Source organism: Melozone crissalis, unplaced genomic scaffold (assembly GCF_028551555.1).
Source record: "Melozone crissalis strain CALT ecotype California unplaced genomic scaffold, PUWL_Pcris_2 ptg000042l_1, whole genome shotgun sequence".
NCBI classification, from domain to species: domain Eukaryota; kingdom Metazoa; phylum Chordata; class Aves; order Passeriformes; family Passerellidae; genus Melozone; species Melozone crissalis.
The window spans coordinates 47567607-47592769 of NW_026535820.1; the positions used below are offsets into that span (position 1 = coordinate 47567607).

General features: G+C 35.7%; 1 protein-coding gene across 2 annotated transcripts in view; it reads right to left on the reverse strand.

The window, feature by feature from the left end:
* Nucleotides 1-914: 914 nt before the first annotated feature.
* The window catches only part of CDH12 (cadherin 12), a 529539-nt gene continuing 505290 nt past the window's right edge, over nucleotides 915-25163 (reverse strand). For both annotated transcript variants that reach the window (XM_054284703.1, XM_054284702.1), the window contains 5 exons: nucleotides 18875-19011; nucleotides 12106-12227; nucleotides 11368-11485; nucleotides 6826-7077; nucleotides 915-3379 (listed from right to left, as the gene is read on the reverse strand). In XM_054284703.1, coding sequence (XP_054140678.1) covers nucleotides 2883-3379; nucleotides 6826-7077; nucleotides 11368-11485; nucleotides 12106-12227; nucleotides 18875-19011 — 1126 coding nt within the window. In that variant the 3' untranslated portion in view covers nucleotides 915-2882. The remainder of the gene's footprint in view (nucleotides 3380-6825; nucleotides 7078-11367; nucleotides 11486-12105; nucleotides 12228-18874; nucleotides 19012-25163) is intronic.

Consider the following 25163-nt stretch of genomic DNA (forward strand, 5'->3'; position numbering starts at 1 on the left):
ACATATTTTAATTCTTGTAAATTTCATATTTCTTTAATTATCATTTAAAAAATAAGATGTTAAAAATCTGACAAATATCTTCTAGAAAGGGAGTGAAAGAACATGGAATTAAAAACAAGTTTCCTGAATCCCAAGCTGTGAATAAATGAAAAGCAATTCATTTTCTTAGTTCTACAGAACTGTTTACAAAAAATACCCCTATTATGTAAAAAATGTTTGATCACTTTTCAACAATGGTCTTCAAATATTTTAATCATATATTTTTAGGCCACTTTTTAAGTACTTGCATTATTTTTCTAAAATCTTCCTGGATGTGTATTAATTATGTGATAGCAACATCTCAGCTACAAATACCTTAAATGTCAAAAATATACACTTACTTTCCATTTTGGTATTGATTTAACATACAGCCACTCACTGTCACATACAGATTGTGTGTAGCAGCATGTTAAAGATCATGTGTTCTGTCTACCCAATTTGGAAGTCAGGCTCACATATACACTGTCCAACTTAGAAAAGAATGCCTACCTATTCAAGAAAACTAATGTTCAGCCAGTATGAGCTACAAATACAGAGAATTTCCTCAGGAGTGAGCATGCCTCACGGTGTCAAAAAAGTCAAACACTGCTCTCACTTATGGTGATTTTACTAGTGAAAGGCATATAAAGAACTAACACAGTTGCTAAGAGCAGGGCTTGGCTACAGTTTGGCTACAGATGTGCATTTTCAGACTGCACGTCTGGAAATGAGCAGAATCAAAGGTATGTTTTAGTTGCGACAACAGGGCAGGAAGCATTACCATGCACATGCTACATGAGGAAGCTTTGCTCATTTGTTGTGACTCTTGTATGAATCAAGTCTCAATTGTGAGTAGTAGAAAATATAAATATTTCTTCTTTTATCCAGTGTTCTGTTTTAGGCCCATTGTGCAGTATCAAGTTGGCTTTGATATACTGTCAAGATGTGTGAAAATTTAAAACAATCTTCCACATGAAAACTTCTGTGCTGTCAAATGAGGTCCATCACTTCCTATGCTTTCCTGACCTGTAAGGAGAGAGCTTTTATTGATTTAGTCTGTCTTTAGGAAATGCAGGATAACTTTCCTGAAAACAATAAAAACCACGTTTCCTTGTTGCCATTGGCTGTGTCTCTTCCTCAGCACACTGCTGGTAGAAGCTATGCCAATTGTGCTTTTGATGCAGCCCTGTCCAATTGCACTGAATGATCCAAAACTCATCTATAATGTGTTTCCAAGTCTTATTGAGAGATTAAGTTCTATAATGTTGAAATACATTTACATTTCCCCCAGAGGGTAAAGGGAAACTTACGCACATTAATATCAGATGTGTGAGCTAAGTATATCTGATAGTTATTAATTCTTTAGCTGTACAAAAGGTAAGCTATAGACCTGAGGTGAACAAAAGACTTCTGGTTCTAGAAAGACTCAGGCTGACCTTGGCAGCGCCATTAATCATGAGTAGAGCTCAAACAGATTGTATAGCACTGCAGAGACTTTGGGAGGAGAATAAAAGGATATATGCACTTTGGGAGCCATAAACCATTGTCTTACAAAATGTCTATGCCTTAGATCATCAGAAAAAAGTTACATAAAATAGTTTTGCAAGACATTTTCCAGGACATAATGCCTTGTGCATATCTGAACTTCTGCCATCTGCACAGCTACATTTAGGCATGAGTATGTACATAAAGAGTAAACAAAAGTGCTGGTTTATATATTTATTCTGCTTCTGTTTAAATTTTTTCAAAAACAAAATTAAGAAAATGTCCAACCTCAAAAGTTTTTCTCAAATGTTTCCTTTGGGTGTGGCAGTGAAATATGGAAATATGCTGAACTGTAGCAGATCATCAATGGAAAAATAACTATATTTATAATATATATGCTTATGGTGACTACAGAGTAACAATCTAACTGCAAAGAAGAGTGGTGTGGAGTTATTTACATGTATTTCTTTAGTGATACTTATAATGGAAGAGGTGTCTTAGTACTGAAAATACAGTAATAATCTTTAAAAACCCTCTCCATTTTTATGTTCTAATAATAGTCTCATTTCAAAAGAAGCAGGAGAGACAAGGGAAATTTCCTTAACATCAAGGAATAGCTGCTTTCATCTTTTTATTATTTTGGAAAAATGTAGTATTTGTATGAACATTTTAAATATTCATCAATTTATGTTAAGATATTTTCCTTTTTAATTTCAGCTTTACATCTTCAAAGTGAGCAATAGCATTTTAAATTTAAATTCTCAGTGAAACTTTGGGAGAGGAAATATGATGTCTTGACATATTGTTTTCTGTAAAAAAAGACAACAAACATAACCCCCAAACACAATGTACACACCCCCCTCCTCCCCCACAATAGTCATTAGATACTCCAGGAAGTGATCTCCATTTTTTTCTAAAAGAAGTCAGCATGTTGCTATTGCTTCTTGTCTTAAAGTTCATGTTTGATTTACCATTCAGTTTTGTAACACCATCACAGCAGACAGCTTACCACTTAAATGATAAAAGTTTCAATAGGCACTTTAGTGGAATTACGAAAAAGCTACCACTCTTCCACCATGATGCCAGAAAGCTACCTTCTTTCTAAGTCAGGTCAGTAAACTGCACCTTGTAGGCCTGAGCTTGTCTCAGTGTAATTCCAGAGTAACAAAATAACAACAACAAAAACCTGTGTATGTTACAGGGTTTATCATTCTTTCTCAAATCAAACCAAAGCTGACGGTATGATAAATGTAGTAACTTGCTGGAAACAATTGCTGTCTTTTATAATCAAAGTAATTGTGTCTTATATAAAGCTTAGGTTTATCTTTTAATTTTGCTGTTGGTTTGCTTTTCTTTTTGTTTCACTGTTGTAGTTGTACTTAAGTGACTTTGTCAGGGTTATAACTTTCTTCTCCAAACATATCTGCCAAGATCTTAAAGCGAGGTCCCCAATCACTCAGATAGTCATAATCCTGATCTGCTTCTGTTGTGAGGGAGTCTATAGAGCTGAGAGACTCTGCAACAGATCCATTTCCTTCATAAGCATACGTTGCCAAGGAGTCATAAGGGGGTGCAGATGGATCTACATCATTTTCCTGCAGCCTTTGATTAATGAAATCTCTTATGTCTGTGTTATCTTCTGCTGGTGGTCTGTGGCGCATAAAACGCAAGGTGTCTGGTTTTATGTCCCTGCGTATTTTATTATCTTCAATCACTTTGGGATTCCTCAGGGCACCTATGTCAAAAGCCTGGGTGTCCTCTTCTCCACCTCCTTCATCATCATAATGGATAACATTATCTCTGATGTCTTCTTTAGAGGTCATCAGGGTGTCTTTCTTCTTCTGCCTCCGTAGTGCTACATACAGTACTACAATAACTGTAATGAGAGACAACTGAAGTTAAGACATGCAGAGAAATAATTTGGTACTCTGACGACACATCATTATATCTTTCTGTGAAAGCCACAAGCAATCAAAGGGACTTTTGTCCTTAGAAAAGAGCAGTGCTTAGCAGTGCTGTAGCCAATGAAAAATTATATGCTCTTTGACATACGAATCTAACTTTCCTAAGTGATTGCAGTACTGCTGGAGGAAGTATCAAATAATTTTCCTGCTGGCCTGCTCTACAAACTAATTGAATTGAAAAGAACTTCAGGTTTTTAGTTCAGAGAGACATTTAAAAATATTTTTAAAAAATATTTTGCATAGAAAAATAGAGAAAAGAAACTAAATTTACACTTTGAAGACAAGAATAAAAAACTAAACCAAAACCCCAACCCAAAGAGTATTACAGAAAAAAACCCTGGAATTTTGAATAATAAAAATTTTGAATAATTTCAAATTTTGAATTTTTGGAATACAGAAAAAAAAATCCTACTGTATATTTTTATGCAGTATACTTCAGCCTCTTCAGAGATCTGCTTCAAAAAATTACTTGTTATAAGGTTCTTGGGAGAAGAGGGGTCTAGGAGAACTGGTTGATTTTCAAGTATCATGTCCTCCAAACTCAACAGTGGTCCAACCTGAGGAGCAGGAAATCAAGAAAAGGCAGCAGGAAGCCTGCATTGATGAATAAGAAGCTCCTATTTAAACTCAGTGATAAAAAAGAGGTGTCTAAGAGTTGAAAACAGCGACAGGTGAGCCAGGAGGAAAATGCAGTGCCAGTCTGAACACGCAGGAATGCGGTAAGGAAAGACAAAGCCCACATGGTGCTGTCTCAGGAGGGACACAAAGGGCAGCAAGAAGGGCTAGTACAAGTAAGACAGAAAGAAAGGGTAGAAAGGTAAAGTGGGCCCATTGCTGAATGGGGCAGGGGAGCTGTTTTGTAAAGTTCTCCTTCAGTAATTTCATGTCTCTGAGACCAGAAGGAAGAAAGAAGGCCTAATCCTTGGTGGAAGAGGATCAGGTTAGAAAATACTTGAACAAACTGGAAGCACAAGAGCATGGGATATGGTGAGATACAGATATGAATGATGAGGAAGGTGGCTGCTATCATTGTGAGGCTATTTGTGATAATTTCTGAAAGGTCATGGTGACTAGGAAAAGTTTCTGACAACTGCAGCAAGTGTCACTCCTGTCTTCAAGTAGGGCAAGTAGAATGAGTTAGGGAACTAGAGCAGCCAGTCTCACCTTGATTTTTAGAAAAATTATGGAGAAAATAATTCTGGAAACTAAGAAGGGGCATAAGAGCAACAGGGATGGATTTATGAAGATGAAATTGTGCTTAACTCACTTGATAGCCTTCTACAATAAGGTGACTGGTTGATGAAGGGAGAAAAGTGCAATAATTTTATCCTAACTCTAGCAAAGCTTTTGATATTGTCTTTCCTAACAATCTTCTCAGAAAACCTGAAAGTGAGGGCTATCCAAGCAGATGGTGAGGTGGATTGCAAAGCTGCCAAACTGCCAGACTGTAAAGGTTGTGAACAGTATTTCAAAGACCAGATTGAGGCCAGTCTCTAATAAAGTATTACAGGATTTGGTACTGGGACTACTTTTGTTAAATACTTTCATAAATAGCCTGGATGTGGGATTGAGTGCACCCTCAGCAAATTTTCAGGCAATAAAAGAGTGCTTTTGCCACTGTTCAAAGGGATCTCATCAGGCTGAGGGAGTGGGCCAAAAGGAACTCGATGATGTTCAACAAATAGAAATTCCAAGTCCCACACACAGAGAGGAGTAATTGCCTGCTGAAGATGCTGTTGGCCAACTGACCAGAAAGCTGCTTGATGGATGAGGCCTTGCGATCCTGAGGGACAACAAGCTCACCATGAGCCATCAACATGCCCTTCTATCAAAGAAGATATGGGACTGCATTAGGAGAAACACTGCTAGCAGGTCTAGTGAGATAGTTATTGCCCTCTGCTCACCTCTGCTTATGCAGGCTTGGAGTTCCAGGCCCAGTTCTGGGCTCCTCACTAAAAGATGGACATGGACTCCCTGAAGTGAGGCCAGTGTAGGCCCACAAAGATGATTAAGGGATGGGACCATCTGCCACACAAGCAGAGACTAAGAGAGCCAGGTCTGCTCCTTTTGGAGAAGGCACAGAGGGATCTTACCAATGTGCATAAACACCTGAGGGATGGAAGTAAACAGAGCCAAGCTTTTCTGAGGGGTGTCCTGTCACAGGAGAAGAGGCAATGGGCACAAAATGAAATGTGGAAAAGTCCATTAAAATGTTAGAAATAAAAGGTTTCTTTATCACCAGGATGTCAAGCAGTAGAATATGTTGCACAGAGATGTTGTGGGGTATTCATCCTGCTCTAACTGGAATTGTGTCAAAGGAGACAGCATTCTTCTTGCTTCAAAATACTCACATAAGTCATTTGGTTTACTTAGTTTTGGTTTTGTTTTAAATTCTTCAGAATGAGTATATTTGTGAATTTAATTGCTACTCCATGGGAAGGGTGACCATTTGCCATTCTTGTTCTGATTTGAAATAATATTTTTTCTCACAACATCACTTTTTGACACAGAGCAGAAATCCTGACTTACACCCACTATTACTCAGAAGCTATTTATGCAACCCCGAGTCTTTAGTAATTTACTTAAGTGGCACCTACATCATCCAAATGCAATGAGGTATTCACATGTTATATATTCTGTGTCAGGATCTATTTTTGGGTATTCATTAGACTATCACATGACCTTGGAAGCCATTAGTATCAAAACAAGGCATAGGCCAACATCTGTATGACTCAGTCTGATTTCTGAAGCCCACATGGTGCTTGTATAAGCTTTAAAGTTGATTTTATTTCATTATCAGTTGCTTCAGGCTATATTCCAAGTAAGATGCACTTTGGATAGGCTGTTAATAAGACAGTACATAAATATAAGTTAAAACAAATAATAACGCCACCTTATGAAATCAATGCCTGCCTAAAATCAAAAAGCTTCCTGTGAAGTTTTAAATAGATGTGGCCAGTAACAGTCTGTTACAATTACTTTCTTCTCTTCCATTTCTTCATTCTTCTTTTGCTTAAGTGAGCAAGAAGAATTAAATAAAAGCTCTTACTATGTTCTTACTGCTGTTACTGTCAGTAGGACTTGTCTACCTCAGTAATAATCTAAAAATTGGATCTTTTAATAAAGAAATTGAAAATAATTTCAGAGAAAAAAATTATGATTTGGATTCCTCTGAAAACTAATGCAATAATATCCATGTGATATTGCATGGATCAGCAGATTCATGGTCATGAGCAGTGTTTTGGGGTATTCTTTTAGAAATAAACTGCCACACATTTTCTATGGTTTTTGTTAAAAACTAGGGGAAGCTAGTGAATAATCACAGTAAAGCACTTTGCAGGGTTTCGTGAGAACTAACCTAGAAGTATAACAATGCACAACAAGATTGCAATCAAAGCTCCTGTGCTGAGGCCGACTGGTAAGAAGATTGCTTCCACATTGCAGGACTGGATGGTGCCATCAGAATCACATCTGCAAACACGGATGGTCAGAGTGTTTGTGCTGCTCTGGACAGGGTAACTGCTGTCTTCAATTACTATTGGAAGAAAGTACAGCTCTTGCTGCCTTCTGCTGTAGCCATTTCTCCTGGTTTCAATCCCAGCTGTGTTGTCTGTAAAACATGACAGTCATTAGCAGATTTTTATTGCGTACTTCACTCCATATTTTAGCCTATATCACCTTCAGTAATAGCCTGGTATTTCATATTTGAACCTTGGTGAATTACATGCATTACATAATTGCCTTGCTTTGCCATTACAGAAGGCATTGTATTCTGACTGGTGCAGTTATTTTTTTCAGAGCCTGAAACAATTTTCCTTTTCTTGTAAGCCTTTTAACAGCTGAAATTTCAAAGAAGACAAAAATAACTAAAAAAAACCCCAAACAAAACATTAAAAGCATGCTTCTGAAGGCTTTTCAGTTTTTTCACCTGATCTCCTTATATTCTAAGCCTGTGGTCCAAAGGATTTTGATTTTGTATGAATTTAGAATCATGTCTGAGTCAACTACCTAATCTCCTTAAAAATACAAAATAATACACCTGGACAATATGCAATCATTTTAGCCTTCCTTCCCCATTAAAAATAACTAGAGAAATTAACTGAGTACTAAAAATTCAGTACAGTTTCCATCAATTAATCCACTTCTAGACTTTGTCATTGCTTCACAGTCAGTTATTGATGCTTTTCTGAATCAAAGCAAGGAATTGATGTAAAGATGAAAATAATTACATTAAAAACAAAACTAAAATTAATTTGGCAGGGAATTAATGAGATGACAGAACTAAATGAAAGTAAACTGCTGCAATTACCATTTTTCCATCTCACGTATATTTTTAATTATATTTTTTACAAGATGTCACATGATGGTTTTCATGCCTCAGAGATTTGATACAATGTAGAAGGATTAAGGGCGCTGAATTTCACACTCAAATACTGGTATGGAGTTCTGATTAAGGACAATTAGATGGAATCCTAAATATCCAAAATTAGATATGCTATGATTAGATGCCATTGAGAAGGTGCATAGATTAAAAAAATACGTCAGACACCTCCTTTTCATCAAACTCAAACATGGACAGGTCAAGTTCAGTTACACTTAGTTTTGAAAAGGAAAAAATATCTCAGAGTAGTTTGAATCAAACCAGCTTCCATCTTCAGCTTTTTATTTCTCTCTATAATCACTTGCACTGTATAAAAAGTTAAGGAACTAATTTGAAGACATTCAGTTACATCTTATTTCTATTATTTTTTCCATATTTCTATTATTAGAATTATTTATATTTTATTTTTTCTTCTAATTGGAACACTGAGGATCACTTTAAAAGCTTACAATGCAACTAAATGACTTTCCATCCTCCTTTGAGAAGAATCAATCAGATAAACCTCTTATCTCCTTGGTTTTGAACAGTTTTTGTTGCTCTTTTATGACCCCTTTCAATTGTTCATAGTTCTTTTGAAAATACGAACACAGGCAGGTGTTTGAACTCTACACGGGAGAGTCTAGAGAAGCTGAGATAGCTTCTGGTTCTTCAATCTGTTGGCAATAAATTAATTTATGGGCTATGTGTGAGAAAAGGAAATTCTGTCTCTCACATGAGCAATGGAGTGTACTCCACATGGAAGCTGCCCTCCAGAGAGCGGAGTGAGGCCAGCAAAGCAGGAGGAGGGAGATCTGCACTCCCTTTGGAAGAGTTCCAGCTCTGCCAGGGCATCACTTCTATTAACACAGTGGATTGGTCTCAGTGCTGCTGAAAGGCAACCTTGAGCTTCTGTCTCACTCCAGAACTCATTAAGTTATATTCTGAAGTTCGGGGCCTGGCTTCTCTTGGGTGCAGCACAAGAATACCTGCTGAAGTTACACCTGCTGAAGTATCAGACCACCCATGATTTTCAGTTGTATAGAATAGCGCAGGGACTAGTGCTTCTGGATTTATTTAAAAATTTTAAATGCCACCTTTACTTGTAGAAGCATTAATTGTACTACAGTGAACAACACCGTGTCCTCAAAAAATAGAAAAAAATTGCTTTCACAAAATACCTGCTTGTTACTAACATAATTTCTAACCTAAAAGAAAATGGTACTTGTCTTTAAAAGGTTTCTCCAGTGAAAATAAGGTTGTGTTACTACACCTCTAAATTGTGCACAGAACAGACCTTTCTCCACCTTTTTTGGCAAACAAAAGGCAGATGAAATTGCAAGAAAGGGTTTTTGTTTGGACAGATTTTTTCCTAATATCTTTGCAAATCATCAATAATGAAAAAAGATTTTAATGGGGTTTTTTTGTTCCTTACATTCAAACGAATTGCATACTTCTTTTTTATATTTCTTTTTGTTTCTAAGTGTTAAGAAATGCTTTTAAAATTTTATGTCTTTGTGGTTTCCACTTTTTATCAGAATATTGCATTTGTTTTTATACAGTAATGAAACTTCATTAACAGATTACTGAGATCCAAATCATTTCAATGTCAACATTACTGGTTTAAACAGGGGAACTTAATTATCTAATAATATTTGAACAATTTCTTCACCAACCTCACATGCTAAGTACACTTTACAAAAGCTCTAATTATCATATAGACTTACTAAGTTTAAAAATTATTTTGATGAATTAAATCTGTTAAAATTACCTAAGAAGACTTCTTTTTAAAGTAGAAGTTCGTAATTGTTATTTAAAAAACTAAAAAAACAAAACCAAAATCCTTGTTGAAATTAAAGGATATTTTAAGAAACAGATATGAATAAAATAAGTTAAAGCTCTTACTTTAAATAAATATTTATAAAAAAAAATAAAAGTATTTAGAAATACATAGTATTTATGTTCTAAGACTATATAATTGTGAAGATTCTACCCATATGGGCCTTAAAATATGTTCCAGAGCAAAGTAATGCCCTAATCTTCCAAGAACAGAAGTAAGGGAACATGGATCTGTTGTAAAGTCATCCTTCATATTCATTGAGCTCTCTGTCTCAAGAAAACTGTTTGAATGCTATTTGATAAAATGTGTTAGATCTACATAGTATTGGTTTTATAAGATACTATTATTCATGTCTACAATATTATGAATGGTTTCACTATATTCTCTATTTAAGAATCCTTAAGTGAAGTTCTTGGCTCATGAGTTCAGTCTTTTTAGCTACCTATGACACACAAAGATAAAAGTCACTATTTAGTTTCAGAATAAACCATTTTCATTGTATCAGCCTCATAGGAGAGCTATACATAAAGAGAAAAGAGGCACAGTTTGTTTTTACAAATTTATTTCTTCCTGATGTTTCTTCAGGATTAATAGTGGTTACCTTATGTAGTTGGCTTTAGTTTTGTATTACATAACAATTCAATAGTGCACGACTTCAAAAGTTTTGTGCACCATATATATAATTTAAATACATTTTTTAAAATATTGAAAAAAAAGCTTTCATCATTTTATTTCAATTGGTGTTTTATTCATTTCTAGGATTTTTAAGAGCTTGGGTCACTTAATTCACAAGAAAGGAACCTTTACCTTATGAACTATGTAACCTCAAATTTAAATTGAAAACGGCAATTAAAAAATTAAGAATTATGTGCTTTGTTAGAAAGTGATATTTATAACCTGCACAGTTGAATGGTTTTGAACTTTGTTGAATGGCTTTAGATGTTCTTTCTTTGAAGTGTAATTTAAATTTAAAGATCATCTAATAGCTCAAATACTTCTTTTTTTCTTATTTGATTAAAGTAGTTAGTGATGAAAATTTACTACAGTTTTGGTTTAGCTGTGTCTGTTCACAAGACTACATCCTTGAAGATCCTTACAGTAGAAAAAAAAAGATTTTTTGTGTGTTTGCCATCTAACAAAAGAGTTCAAGTTAAAAAGGAGAAAAAAGGATATTCAGTTATGACAAAAATTGGAAGAAAAATCAGGGATGTCAGTTGTACAAATTTACAAGTTATTAAGGATGTTGTACCTCAGCAGCTCTGCAGATATTTAGAACGCACTCTTCTGCAGGATTACATATCCTCAAGAAAGCACAATATCTGGGTACTTTTAAAATGGTTAGCAAAATCATAGTATTTAAACAAGACAGCAACAGTGCCTTGTTTAAAGGTATACCTTCATTGGCATATGGATTCTTCCTGAGATACTGAATGATAAAAGGAAGAAACTAAAACAGGTAGCAGTGTTTTTGAAGGCCTGTAGGGAAATCTCAGCCTTTGGTGTTCTGACAATTCCTGCCCCTAAAAATAAGAAAAGGTGCAAGACCTGAATTTATATTAATACAAATCCCAGAAAGTTTAGCAATTAGAAATGTCAAAGAAAAATGTTAGGTCTGCAGACACAACTGTAATTGGAAGTAAACATATTTGTCATTGTAACTACAGTCTGCTGCTCTGAAAGAGAGTTATGGGTAACCAACTTACTTCTGTAGTCATGGACTGTGAAGTTTGGTTTGTTGGAAGCCTCAGATGACAGTTTGAAGGAAAATCTTTGCCCAGCTGGTGACAAATCTTTATCTGCTGCAGTGATGGTCTGTATCACCTGAAACCAGATTAATTCAGAATCAGTTCACTCTTACAAAAGAAGCAGTTTTGTAGAAGTGCAAAGTGAAAATCAAACAAAAGTGTTGAAAGTGAGATCTTGTTGGATTACTGTCATTCCTTTAAAACACTGCACAGTGGAGGCAAGAAGTCTGAATTCTATAACCACCAGAGAACTCAGAAGGTCTTGCTTTGACATATCTGATAAAAATCAGAAACATTTACTGTATATTCACAGTATTTAATATTTATTGTTTATATTAAAATGCTGGTGATGGCTTTTGGTTGAATGGTTATGCTTCACTTCATCTGCTACTACTCCTGTCACAGTTACAACCCTTCAAAATCCCTTTAGAAAAGGGATTCTTTCTCCTCTCATAGCTTTTAAATGCACAATAAAGGGTGGTTCAGGCCCATACAATTGGAGAAATTTAAAAAAAAATAGACTGCAAATTGACCATAAAAGTCAACAAACAGAATTCCAATATGTATTTCCAACACAGACATTTTGTTTGTAGAAGAATTCTGCCCATGATATAATTTTTAAACCCAGAAATTTCTACTTCTATAAATAATAAGGAAAGAAAAAGCAAAAGAGTAAGCATCACAAATTTGAAATACCTGTCCTGGCTTGGCATTTTCACATACAGATGTCTCATAGGGAACTGAAATTTCAGGAGGAAACTCGTTGACATCCAAAACATTTATTATAACATTGACTTTGCTGGTTAATAGTGGGTTACCTATAAATAATTTTAGAAAAAAAAAACATTACATTTGTTGTCATCACCAGTCTTATAAACTGACATAAACTTGTGATCTCAGTACTGTGGCTCCCAAAAGCCCTTGACTTCCATCTATTTCTGATTTGAATTAAGAAAACAGAACCAAACTTCTTATCAGTTTGTACCAGAATTTGATCCATTACTCTTCATGGGTTAAGGAATCAGTCAGGGTGATTATGTTTAGAGCATAAATGGAAAAAAAGTGAAGTTGTACCTGTTATTAAGCATGCAAACTTTTCTCAGACCACTTTTCATTAGGCCTGTGGACTTCCAATGATTAAAACCGAATTCTGTTTTCCACAACTAAATGCAGAAAATCACTATTTATTGCCTAGCCATTTTTCAAATCTTCAAGATATTAAGGAGGAAAGCAGAGCATACCAATTTAAAAGGCAGAGAAAGAAAGGAAGATATGGAAAAACAAAATCTTGCTGCCAGCCAGAGTCAGTGTTAAATTTAGCAGTGGAACACTCACAGCTAGCATTCAAATATTTGGCCATGTCATAAAAGGTATTTCTTTAACTGCAAAAGTGTTTGCAGGCAGCAAATACTTTTGTGCAAAAGAAATGTTAAACAAAAGTACACACCACATTTCTTTCCACTGTCCTTCCTCTATAGATAATTTTCATAAGTCACTCAATGTATTTTATAAACAAGTTTACTTGCAAGTGCAATGTCTGACAAAACAGAGACCCTAGTACAATACAAAGCACATCATGTTCTCTGTTACTTTATGCTGGGACCTCCTGCAAAATAGCAAATATGAGAAAAATAGTATAGCTGGTGAGTCAAAAGTATGATTATTTTATCCTTTTCCACTTAAGATGAGTGGCAGAAACAGTTAACTGTGGAAAAAATCTATGCTATAAATCAGAATGTTGTAGGACTGACAACATGAGATCATGTTCTAGTACAAGAGGAGCTGTCTTGAATCTTCAGGAATAATTCATAGAGTCATAGAATGGTTTGGGTGCGAAGGAACTTTTAAGATCATCTAGTTCCAAGCCCCCTGCCACATGCAGAGACACCTTCCACTAGACCAGATTGCTCAAGCTCTCTTCCAACTTGGTCTTGAACACTTCCAGGGATGGGGCACCCACAACTGATTCCTCAACCCATGTGCCAGTGGCTCAGCACCCTCACTGTAGCAAATTTCTACCTCGTATCCAATCCAAATCCACACTCTTTCAGTTTGAAGCCATTTCCCCTAGTCCTGTCACTACATGTTGCTGTCAAAACTCCAGCAGAACCTACTTCTTGTAGGTTCCCTTTGGATACTAGAAGGACACAATTAGGTCATCCCAGAGTGTCCTCTTCTCCAGGCTGTAAAAGCTCAATTGTCTCAGCCTGTCTTCATAGGAGACATGGTCCAACCCTCTGATCATTTTCATGGCCTTCAGTGGACCTTTCAAATTATTTGCACTGGGCACTTGCTTTGCAGCTTGTATAATCCTTGGCATTTCATCTGTTTATAACTAACATAGCAAAGGGAAAAGTCTCTTCATGTTGTCACTGTAAAAAAAAAAAAAATTTGCATGCTTTTTTCCTTATTCTTAGGAACTACTAAATGCAGTAGTAGTTTCAGGGGGCCTCTGTTAAAACCAAAGGTATTCCCCAATTATTTCCTAGTTACACAGGACTAGCTGCAAGATGAACTTTTTTTTACCTATTTACAAGAAGTAGATAAACTGACCAATCTATAAACACCTCTTGGAACCTAGAAGATGACAAAAATGCACTACCCAGATCATACATTTGTAGTCCCTATTTAATAGAGAAATATTTAATATTTATTAGAGAAAATATATAATGACGTCTCTTTGAATTCTTGTTCATTTTCAATTCAGCATCATCCCTACGTGCAGAATGTCTCTGTGGAGGAGTGAATTGTGCAGTACAATCAAAGACAGAGTTTGGTCTAGCAACTAGGAATTGTGCATTCATTCTTCAGGTGCCTGAAGAGCTGGAAGAAATCTAGATCACTTGTTCACAGTTGAATTGATTCCTTTGTATAATGGGAAATTTTAAAAAAAAAATTAAGAAGTTATTTTATTCAGTAGAGGACAAGACCTCTATGGAGAGATCAGAAAACCCCTGAACAGGTCAAATTCACACAGCTACTGGGAGAAACAATTTGACCTAAAACTTCCCTCCTAGCAGTACTCACTGAAAAGGACACAGCAACCCACATGGAGTAACTCAGGCTTTGCTTTAGATGTTTTTGTGTGTCTGTGTTCATTTTCAGGTGCAACACTGATAAATGGGGGTTCAGGACATATTCTTCAAACAGATTAGAGATCATACATTGCCACAGTATAAAATATAAAATACAGGCATAGGTATCCATTTCCTTTTATAAATATGTTCACTGTGCCTTTCCAATAAAATTTTTGAATGTATTTAAAATTTATGCATCATGTACGTGAAAATATCAGATGGTTTTGATAATTTCTGTTAGATATGTCAGTTTCTTTAGGAAGTTTGTAGGTAATGTTTTTGTAAAGTAGCTTGTATAAATTACTTTTTTCTACCTTTTGCAACAATTTAGGTAGTATGTGACCTATATTTTTCAAATTAACAAAAGGATTTGACATTTTTCCCCCCTCAAAATCACAACAGGATAGCATGCTCTGGAAATATACGTGAATATGAGTATACTTTTTAAATTTATTTCTCACTGATGGTATCTGATTTATTCTCTCTCGTTCTTTGAAAGATATATTGAAGGCCAAAATCTTCTAAGTATTCCAGTAAACTAGAATTTTACCTTGCACAAATGGTGTGGAAAAGGCAGAAATGAGAGTAAACAGAATTACCAGAGCCTAAGATGAACCTATTTCAAGTTTTCATTCTGTTTATATGATTTTTTCTCCGGTTTGCACTGTCATCACTTTAACTACTTGCATATATAAATGAAGACTGCAAGAAGATTGTGTACAGCTTTGAATTCACATGCAATACCAAAGACCTGTAATACTTGATGTGAGCAAGCATGAAGAATTGCATTTAAAATACTACTTTGCAGACTTGACCTCCATTTTCTGTGCTTTTTTGTTGATGTTTCACTCAAATTCAAGTCTTCATGAACCCTGTGGACACAATTGTGATGTATATACTGGTATCACTGAGTCACTAAAACATCTGCTTGTGCCTTTTAAACCCAGATTAAACAGATGAAAAGAGAAACTGGGTAAAACATGAACTTAGAAATTAAGGAACTGATTTCATGTTTCAATTCTGCCTGTAAGATATAGGAAAATTAATTAGCTTCATTAATTTCTTTTATCAACTTAATTAATTAGTTGACTTCATTTTCCCTTGTTTTTCCTGTCTGTAAAACAATGACCATCCTGCTTCCTTTTTTTGCTTGATTACCATCATTTGTCAGCATCTTAATGGTTCAAAGCCATTACAGCAGTAGGAAACATGTAACATTCTTTGAATAATGAACTTGTGAAAATCCAAAGTATCTGAGAAAATAGATACTGACTATTGAGGAGAAGTTCAGATTCTTTAATCCCAGGTATGGTACACAGGAGAAGATCAACTCCATCTTGTGATTTAGGGTGAGATTTCTTTAACATTCTAAAAATTTGGAACTAGGCATAGCTGAGTTAGGGAGATGGTTTGGACAGGAAGGATTATTACTGCATTTTTACCCTTAAATTATGCCTTGAGGATGGGAAAGCAGAAGTAAGTTCTTATGCGTTTTATCTATCTCCTCTTTTGTAAAGTGGAAAAAAACCCCCACTTCTATACTAGGTAATTAGGCAGCATATGGAGGAATTTTGAACACTGGACTGTGGTTTTTTATGCCAGTATGCTCTTATGGCAGCTCTTGGTACAGTTTTGGCCAGCAGCAACCAGTGATCTTGTGGACAATTCACATGCATGTGCTGGGAATTAGCAAGGGCAGGGACTACTCTTAAAGGATCAAGTTACATGTGGGGACTCTGGAAGATAAGAACGCATAGAAATAAGCTACTTCATGCCAGCTGGGCTTTGTCCTTGAAATGAATGACAGCCATGTTTAATTTATTAGTTTGGATAGGTTCTGTGACATCAAAAAATGTTCACAAACAGCAACCATGCACTAGGGTATTGATTTATTAAAATTATTAAGAAACAAAACAACAAGCTAAAATGAAATATACTCATGTAATGAAAAAAAGGACAGAGGAATTGGGAAGTGAAATGGGGGGGGAAAAATGTGAGTCTGAAACATCCTCTACCTGCTCAAGCACTTTGCTCTATACAAAACCTGAACTTTATATCCATGAATGGGTTAGGGATGTGCTACATTCAGCTGCCTTCTCAGCATGTCTGCAGAACAATCATCCATCTCATGCTTAAAAACATCTCCATTTAGGGACAATTCAAGAAAAGTTAGTTTACAGAATGACCATTAGGATGTGCCTAAAAAGTGTGGGAGGTGTTGTTGCTGCTATTCTCTCACAATGAGAAAACAAAATTTTAGCAATTACATTTTTTAAATAACTTAATCTGTTACTAGCTATGAGTCTACTTATTTATTCTTATTTTATAAAGACATATTTATATATATATATATATATATATATATATATGCACACATATGTCCTTATACAGAGATAAAGTCACCAGGAAAATACTTCAATAACAATACTGTCTGTTCTTTTCTGAAGAAAGTTTATGCAGCTAATTTCAAAATTGGGCCACTTTTTAAAATAGTCATGTATGTGTCAAGGCACTTCTCAGTGTGTTTTTCCTGTGATAAGGGATGACAGTTTTAGTTTCTATGTCAGCACTGGACAACAATTTTTTATATCAATATTTCTTCAAATATAGCAATTTTCCTTCAATCTTTTTCATTTTTTTTTCTCTGTAACCATTATATTTTGCTTTTGTGCAGTGTGTCATCCCTCAATCCTCCACCCTTTTTTCTACGCTCTTAGTCAGACAATTGCACATAATGTTTTGACAGTTACTATAGCCCAAATCCTCCCAAATTTTGCCAGTTGCTAGTATAGTAGAGATCTGGTAATTGTTACCATTATAGATAATGGTCAATATATAAATATTTTGGGATAGGCTGCAATAAAGCACAGATATGTTTTAGCTGCAGATTCTTAGTATAGCAATTCATAAAATTCAGGATATCAAAATATATACTATTTGCTACAGCTCTGCTTAAATGTCATACTATTATATATATGTGTCCATGGACAAACAAATTTCAGGATTTTAGATATCTTTAATTATTATTGGGAATAATAAACAGATTTAAATTATGTTTACTAAAACTGTTTCCCTTGCTGCAGGAAAAAAATTTTTAAATCTCAAACGTCCTTTGTCCACTACTAAGCCTAAATAGTTAAGCTTTACTGAAACATAGACCTTGATGAGACCTTCTTTCTGCATCTGCCTGCCTTTCAGTTTCTCTGGAAACAAATTACAGTTCTGCTGGTTTTTTTCTGTGAGTATACACCTGCACATATATCTCCATGGACTCAACCACTTCTGACAGCTTAGGCTTCTCTGTTAGTGTCTTTTCCAATCTAGGGATAAAATTCAATCATTCATTTTACCGGTGTTCTCTTTATATTTTCAGGTTCCCACGAGTGAGCCCATCATTCTTTCTGAGATAACTACAACTGAGAATTCGGGGTGGTTTTTATCTGAAATAATATTTACCATCTCTGCTTCCCAAATCTCCTACTTCTAGTTAGTAGCATGCATTAACTTTTGAAGACTCAGCCAAACAATACATTGAGGAAAACATGCTATTTTCTACAGAAAGTTGCCTTTTCTGACACATAAACAACATAGAATGAATAAGAAATACAGCATGACCCTCTTCTACAGCATATTGATGTCAACAGAAAGAATTCTGTGGCCTTTGCACAACTGCTAAGTGACCAAAAGATTTGTATTCAAAGCATGAGATACACCCATGAGAGTTACAGTTTGACAAGAAAATGAATGAGAAATGCCACACACATGGATAGCAATGAAGAAAGTTGCAGGCACATAATATAGTGGAAGAAATGACTTAGTAAAAAAAAGGCTATGGAGAAGACACAAAGACAAGAAATGAAATTATCCCACCACAAATCTCACAGGAAAAGAAAAAAAGGGGTTAGACATAAAATTTTGGGCAGAGAGAAGAGATAAGAGCAGAGATGCAGTACACAGATTGTTTTAGGGCATTAAATCGACTTAATTTTAGTGTACTTTTTATCTGAGTATAAAATGACTCTTTAAATTTTTCTGCCTTCAAAAAACACATTGACAGACCTGTTATTTGACTAACTTAATTTCATATGAAGTGACTGAGAAAATCAAAAATCAGAACTGGAAGGCACCCATACAGCTCCATGATGACAAAATATTTTTCAGCTTCTAAGGGAACTGTGGTTACATGAGATCTGCTAGCAAAACCTTACTAAACAGGGCTGATTGAACTTCACAATTATCCTCATGAGTCTGGGAAAATGATATTCATTGAACCTTCTTAAATAAACACTTGGCAATTCAAGTAGTCTTCACGTTACATTTATACCTGAGCATTATATTCTGAGAAAAATACCATATTAGCATATTAAGTCAGTTTGTGTCATACTTACTAACTTTACTTGCAATTATAGACAAATTGTATTGTGCTGTGCTTTCTCTGTCCAGTAATTCATTAGTAGCAATGGTTCCTTCAGTGGCATCTATTGTAAAGTAGCTGTCCACATCATTCTTCCAATCCATGAAGTATCTGTATGTGAAAAATATTAAAGAAAGTAGATGCAAATGTGCAAAGATTACTCATTTATCATAGCAGCAGTGCACCTGCCTCAAGTTTTGTTATTTTTCTCTTCGCAGCTATTACCATCCTTGCAGAAAGAAGACAATGAAGAATTATTTGTTAATTTCTTTTTTTGCTGGGTTCGAATGCTCAAGGGGAAATGGGATATAATAAAAGGTTTAGTACTCCTGGTGTTCAGATTATTTGAAAATCTTGAAGTCCCAAGAAGTTGATGCACATCTTCTGTGACCCTGACTACTTATATCAGCCACTTTGAAAGCACTATACCTGGCTAAGAGGGAAAAAGAGAAAAAATATGTGAAATAGGGCTTGAGGTGATGAATGGTGATGAAGAGTGTGCCAGATCCGGTTTCTTTACATCTATTTTTAGTTGCAGTGGGCTGGACATAGCCTCACAAAGAGGTGTCCCAAAGGATTTTGTCAGGGTAACAGCAAGGGAGATGGAGAAGAGTATGCTTATTCCCCCACATATATAGGATCAATAAATAGCACTTTGCCTTTGTGAAGAATAGGCACCTTTTACTGGACCTGTGCGGAACAGGGAAATACCATTGTTTTGCATTGTTTTGCTTTATTTTGTTTTGTTTTCTTGAGCTCTTATTTGTCAAGAAGTAGGAACATAGAACAGATTTAAAACTAAAAATGTTTACTTCTTTATTATTTTCTCTAGCAAAGAATAGAAAGCAGAGATGTACCTGGTGACACAGATGCTTAAAAGCAATGTGACAACTATCCCAAACCCATTTCCCTTAAATGCTAATTAATTTGAAAGTCTACTTTAACACTTAATGCTACTGTTTGTAGTCATAACAGAATAATATTTTTTTCTGATGCAATTGCCTCCAGCTACTAATTTCCTTTTCATTGTTAGTCTCTTCATACCTTTATAGTGTTTCTCAAAAACAAGGCAGGATTAAATTGAGAAAGCCATTTGTGAGCAGTAGGCAATAGGAACAAAATGGCACTCAACAAGTACATTCAGAAGATCATAAAGCCTAAAGAACCACTCCTATGGCACCTAATTTCATGTAAACCAGTGAGAATTGGAATAAATCTGCTTTTTCCATCTGTAATTAGAGTTATTTATGTATTTAATATAGAGGGAATGGAATAAGCACTATGTTTACTTCTGTAGAAGGAAGTAATGGTAGAAAGGCATATATGTCATATTCACAAAGAAAATATTTCTACTTGGTACTAAAAATGCCAATAGCTCTGGAAGCCTTGAAGAGTAAAAAAGCCACAAAGAAGGTGATATGCTCGTTTGGAGACATTTTGTTCAAAATCACAAAAAATTCCTATTTATAAATGAAAAAAGTTTTTTCATCAATTGACAGGCATCATTACCAGTTTACAGCTTTAATTAAAAAGCCTCAGAAATGGTTTGCTAAAGGCAGCATGTATCCTTTTACATAGTTGAGCAGTCACGTTTTCTTGAATATGGTATTATTATCTACACATATTGTAATTTCAATCTCTTTGTTCAAAATTTGCTTGACATTAAAATTATGAAAAATATATAAACCATTTATTAGAAATATCATTATCCTAAGATACTCTCTCAGGAACAGCAAAATTACTCTGTCAGGCTTTGCATGTTTAATAAATTATAATTTCTTCCAAAATTAAATATGCAGCAACACCCAAATAAATGAGTTCAAAGCATGAGAAAGTAACTTTTCCTTTATTTCCCCTTAGGAAGATTAACATTGTCTGAGTACCCTGCACATTGCAGCATGAGCCAGGGGAAAAAATACAGGCCTTAATTCAAAGCACCATGTAGGGGATGGCCTCCTTCACTGGGGGCTTTGAAAGTACAGAAAACATATTAGGTATGAACACTGTTGTGTTTGAAGAGAAGTTCAGGCATGAATATTTGCAGGATCAGAATCTGATAGTCTGTCTGGAAGCATTCACACAGGTGGTAACTTCATGCACAGGCCCAGTGTGCCTATTCCTGAGCATAAGCACCAACAGCATCAAAGTCCACAGTAAGCGCTGCAGGACTAGCATTACTCCTGCTGGTACTTCTGGCAGAATTCCTCATGGCTTCCATGGAAGTGGGAATTGAAATAAATCAGGCTGTTGTTTCAGCTCCTCTCATTTTAATAATCTACATATCCAATTAGACTACCAAAGGGAGAGGTATAGGCAGAATTGTTGGAGATGTACTGTATAAAAGAGAGAAATTAACAGGAAAACCTGCAAACAAGCATCCATTCTTCCTACTTTAATTCATTCTCTATGTATAGTACCCAAGAAAACATACCTAGCAGAAAATCCTCTCACAAGCAGATCTTCTGGACACAGAACTTCTACCAGGTATACCAGTAAGTCTATAAAGTTTAAGAAAAGTGGGATGGGACCCCACCTATCTGGTCTGAAATGGAAATTTTTTGGGACACTCCAAGGGGAGGTTACTTTTGACAAAAACCCTAAGAAAATGTATTTTCCTTTTATAGGCAGAAATTGCTCTTTCACACACTGATGCTCAGGGTGTGATTTTTTTGTAAATAGGACAGCAACACCTAATCTCTTTCTAAGGCCAACTGCATAGCCTGAGCTCTGTCCTTAACATGGAAGAGATGCTTTGAAGAAGAGAAAAAATGGGAAAAATGTCTCCAACCAGAAAAGTCAGTAACTTTCCAGAGGTGAACCCAGATATCTAGGACATAAAGCCTGACATTTCTTGTGAGATTGGGATACACAGAGGAACACTGTTGAAATACTGCTATTAGGACAGCTGTCTACATCTTCCAGTCATGGTCTAGCAGTTTGAAGCAACTGAGGTTGGTTTATTTGACTGCTCAGAGTCCCTGCAAGACAGACCATGGATAAGTGCACTAATCCTAAAAGGCATTTCCTTCCTTGAAAAGTTAGGGAGAACTTGTTGATATAGGACAAAGCAGAATTATTTTTCAGAAGTCCCTGTACAGGACTGCCTGGCAGCTCCCAGTACCAGACATTGATATCATTCATATTCACTGTCAGTGAAGAAATTTTGACATATATGTCTCGCTGAATATCCTTCCAGCAGAGAAGAATATTCCAGATTATACTGTTGAAGGCAGGGAATGTGTGGACGGATATATCTTTGCTAACACTGTCTGAGTTTTCTCAAGAATAGCTGCATCTGGACATCATGTAGGACAGAAGAGATAGAATGGAAATATTTCCGAATATATCAGTTTATAAACTTATAAGATTCAAGACTAAAAAACTCACCCAGAGTCCATGATAACCTCTTAGGACCTCCAATCACCCTGACTAGACAGTGATGCTGCATGTCCCTCAGGAGCTCTCACAGAACACTCCCATGGAAGAGGGCTCGCCTCCATTCCAAGAGAGGAGGACAACAAGGAAGGCTGAGTTGATTTTTGCTGCAGCACAGAAGGTGGTAGTGCTTGATGGAGTGCTATTGAATAGATGAGTGACAGCAGGTCATCCTTGTGAGGATAACAGCAACTCTGAGCCATCAAGCAGACAACTGCAGTGCCTTCAGACTGTTATGCCATGAATAAAAGAACTGGACAGCTGTCCTGTGCTGCTGGAGAAACCCGTGTGACAACTTGCTCTGAAGGGATGGGAGGTGGCAGGATGGATGCTAAGGAGGCTGGGAAGCTTAGGACTCGGGGGGTATTTTTTGGTCTTAAAAACGTGGAGGGGAAGATTTCTCCTGCCTATCATGGAAAATGTTCTTGATATTATGGTCATGTAATTTAAGCCAGGAAATGAGCAAGGTAAGACATCTAAAAGTGTGTGCGTTTTAGAGGAAGAGAAAACTGCTTTAAAGCTACACTGGGAGGATTAAAGCCAAATGCCAGAGGTAAAACTCAAGGATTGACCTTTAAGAGCACTAAAGCACAGATGATAAATAAAGTGAAAGATAAAAAAGGTAGTGGCAGTATAAGATCAGCATAACCAAAATTAGGCATTTGAAGGTTAATGGCTTCTGATCATTGTGACTTTGTGCTCAATAAACATTTCCTTAAAAATTCCTGTTGATTTGTTTTTAGTTTGAGAAGGAGAAATAACCAGGTGATAGAGGAGCTTTACAAAAATAACTTGAATTCGTCTCAACTCACACTTTGCTGATGTAGAGCACATTGCATACTCTAGTACCTAGTGACTTAGAACACAGGCTATTTTTAAGAAAAATACTGTAAAGAAACGTAAGGGGTGAAATAACAATTTTCTGTAATGTGATAGATTACTATTTGTGTATATGACCTTAAATTGTTTAAACGGCATTCACTTTAAATTTTATTTAAATATTAAACTGCAACTAAAAGAAATTCAGGGTCTATGAAAACTTGGGATGTATAAATACCACCCATCATATCAGAAATAATAAGCAGTAGCCTAAAAACATTGGGAACATAAATGAAAGCTAAGAGAATTCAGTTGGGTATTTTGATTAGTTACGATTTTTTGTATTTCCAATACATATATAATTAAATAGATGAAAGAAGCATTAAATCAGGAATGGCAAAAGGGAGGAGAGACTGGAAGAATACAAATGAGATTCTAGGTGTGATGAGACTACCTGAAAGCCCAAAGGAATTTTCATTAGTAGAATGATCATGTGCTGTGGCTTGAAATTATTAGATCTCTGCATATAACTGGATGTTGAGAATATGACAAAATACAATTTTGTCTTGGTCGTTAAGTCAATAGATAAATATAAAAATATAGAAAGCTCACAGAAAAGCAAGAAAAACTGTCATGGGTCTAGGAATTTCCAAGTTCTAAGGAAAGATTAAAAGAACTAACATATGCTTAGCATGGATAAGAGATGAAAATAGGGCGACAGGATAACAGCCTGCAGGTAACTGAAGAGCTTCAACAGCGAAAAGGGAAGGGTAGGATTTTGTTTCGACACAGAGAAGTGAAGGGCCAAAACTCAGAAGGGAAAAATTATGTGTTGTAGCAAAATCTTTCTGTCAGTGATGTACATATGCTGCACACCAGAAGAATGACAGAAATGCTGTCACTTGGTACTAAAAAGGCAAGCTGGGCAATGTAACACACACAATGTGGAGTAAAGGAAATTTCTAGAAAGGTGGAATGGTAATCCTTATAGTCTCTGTAATTTTAAGCTCTGCTAAATAGGAAACTATCATCATACCAATCATACTCATCATAAGGTGCAGTTGCAAATATTTTAAAGTATAACAATACTTTTCAGGTCTTTTTAAGATTGTTGTTAATAAAATGTAGGAAAACAGGTAAATCACTCCAACAATGAGAAACAAGAAATTTAGTCTTCAAGTCAAGCATGAAAGAATTTAAAAAGCTGGAGAATTAAATGTGTTGAAGGATACAAGCTATGTGTCCTCCAAAATCCCATCTTGCCACTAAAATTTACTTCCTGCAACTCTAAATCCATTCACTCAGTTATTATTGTGTAAAACTCAAACATATCTTATTATCATAGTTACATGCATAAATATGAGAAAATCTAAGTTAGAACTTTATTGCTCTTCACAAAAGTAAGTGCTAAACTCTTCTTCCGATTACTGGAAGTATCTTCCAGTCCACTTAACACAGAGGAGTGATTTCAAAGATTTTGCTAGACGTGCAATCAAGAATTTTCAAAATGAGTCCCCAGTGTAAAAATATTGAATCAAATACTCCAGCATAAGATTTTCCAATTGCTGAGCAGCTTTTTTTAATTGGAAAAAAAAGGTACAAAAGTCCATCAGTCCCTGCTCTCAGAGTCCCAGCCAGCCATTGAACAAAGGGTTGCTGGAGGAGTCAGATGCTCTGTGTGAGCTCCTGCATCACAAGGGCACAGACACTCATCAGCTGCAAGAATTCATCAGCACGGCCTGCCAGGCATTTCTCTGCTCTGGAAACTCTCAACAACGACAGATTTCCTCTTGTTGCTGTAACCCATGCATACCTAAGAAAGTCATTGCGTTCAAACAGGTCTAAATAAATTTAACAAAACATTTTATTTTCTTATGCTAAATGATACAGTCATCTGAGTATTTATGACTAAATAGGATTGTAAAATTACCAGTCTTTCTCAGGGCTACAGCACTTGACTCAGAATTATATTAATTTAGTTTCTTTTCCATATCTCCTTTTGACTTAAA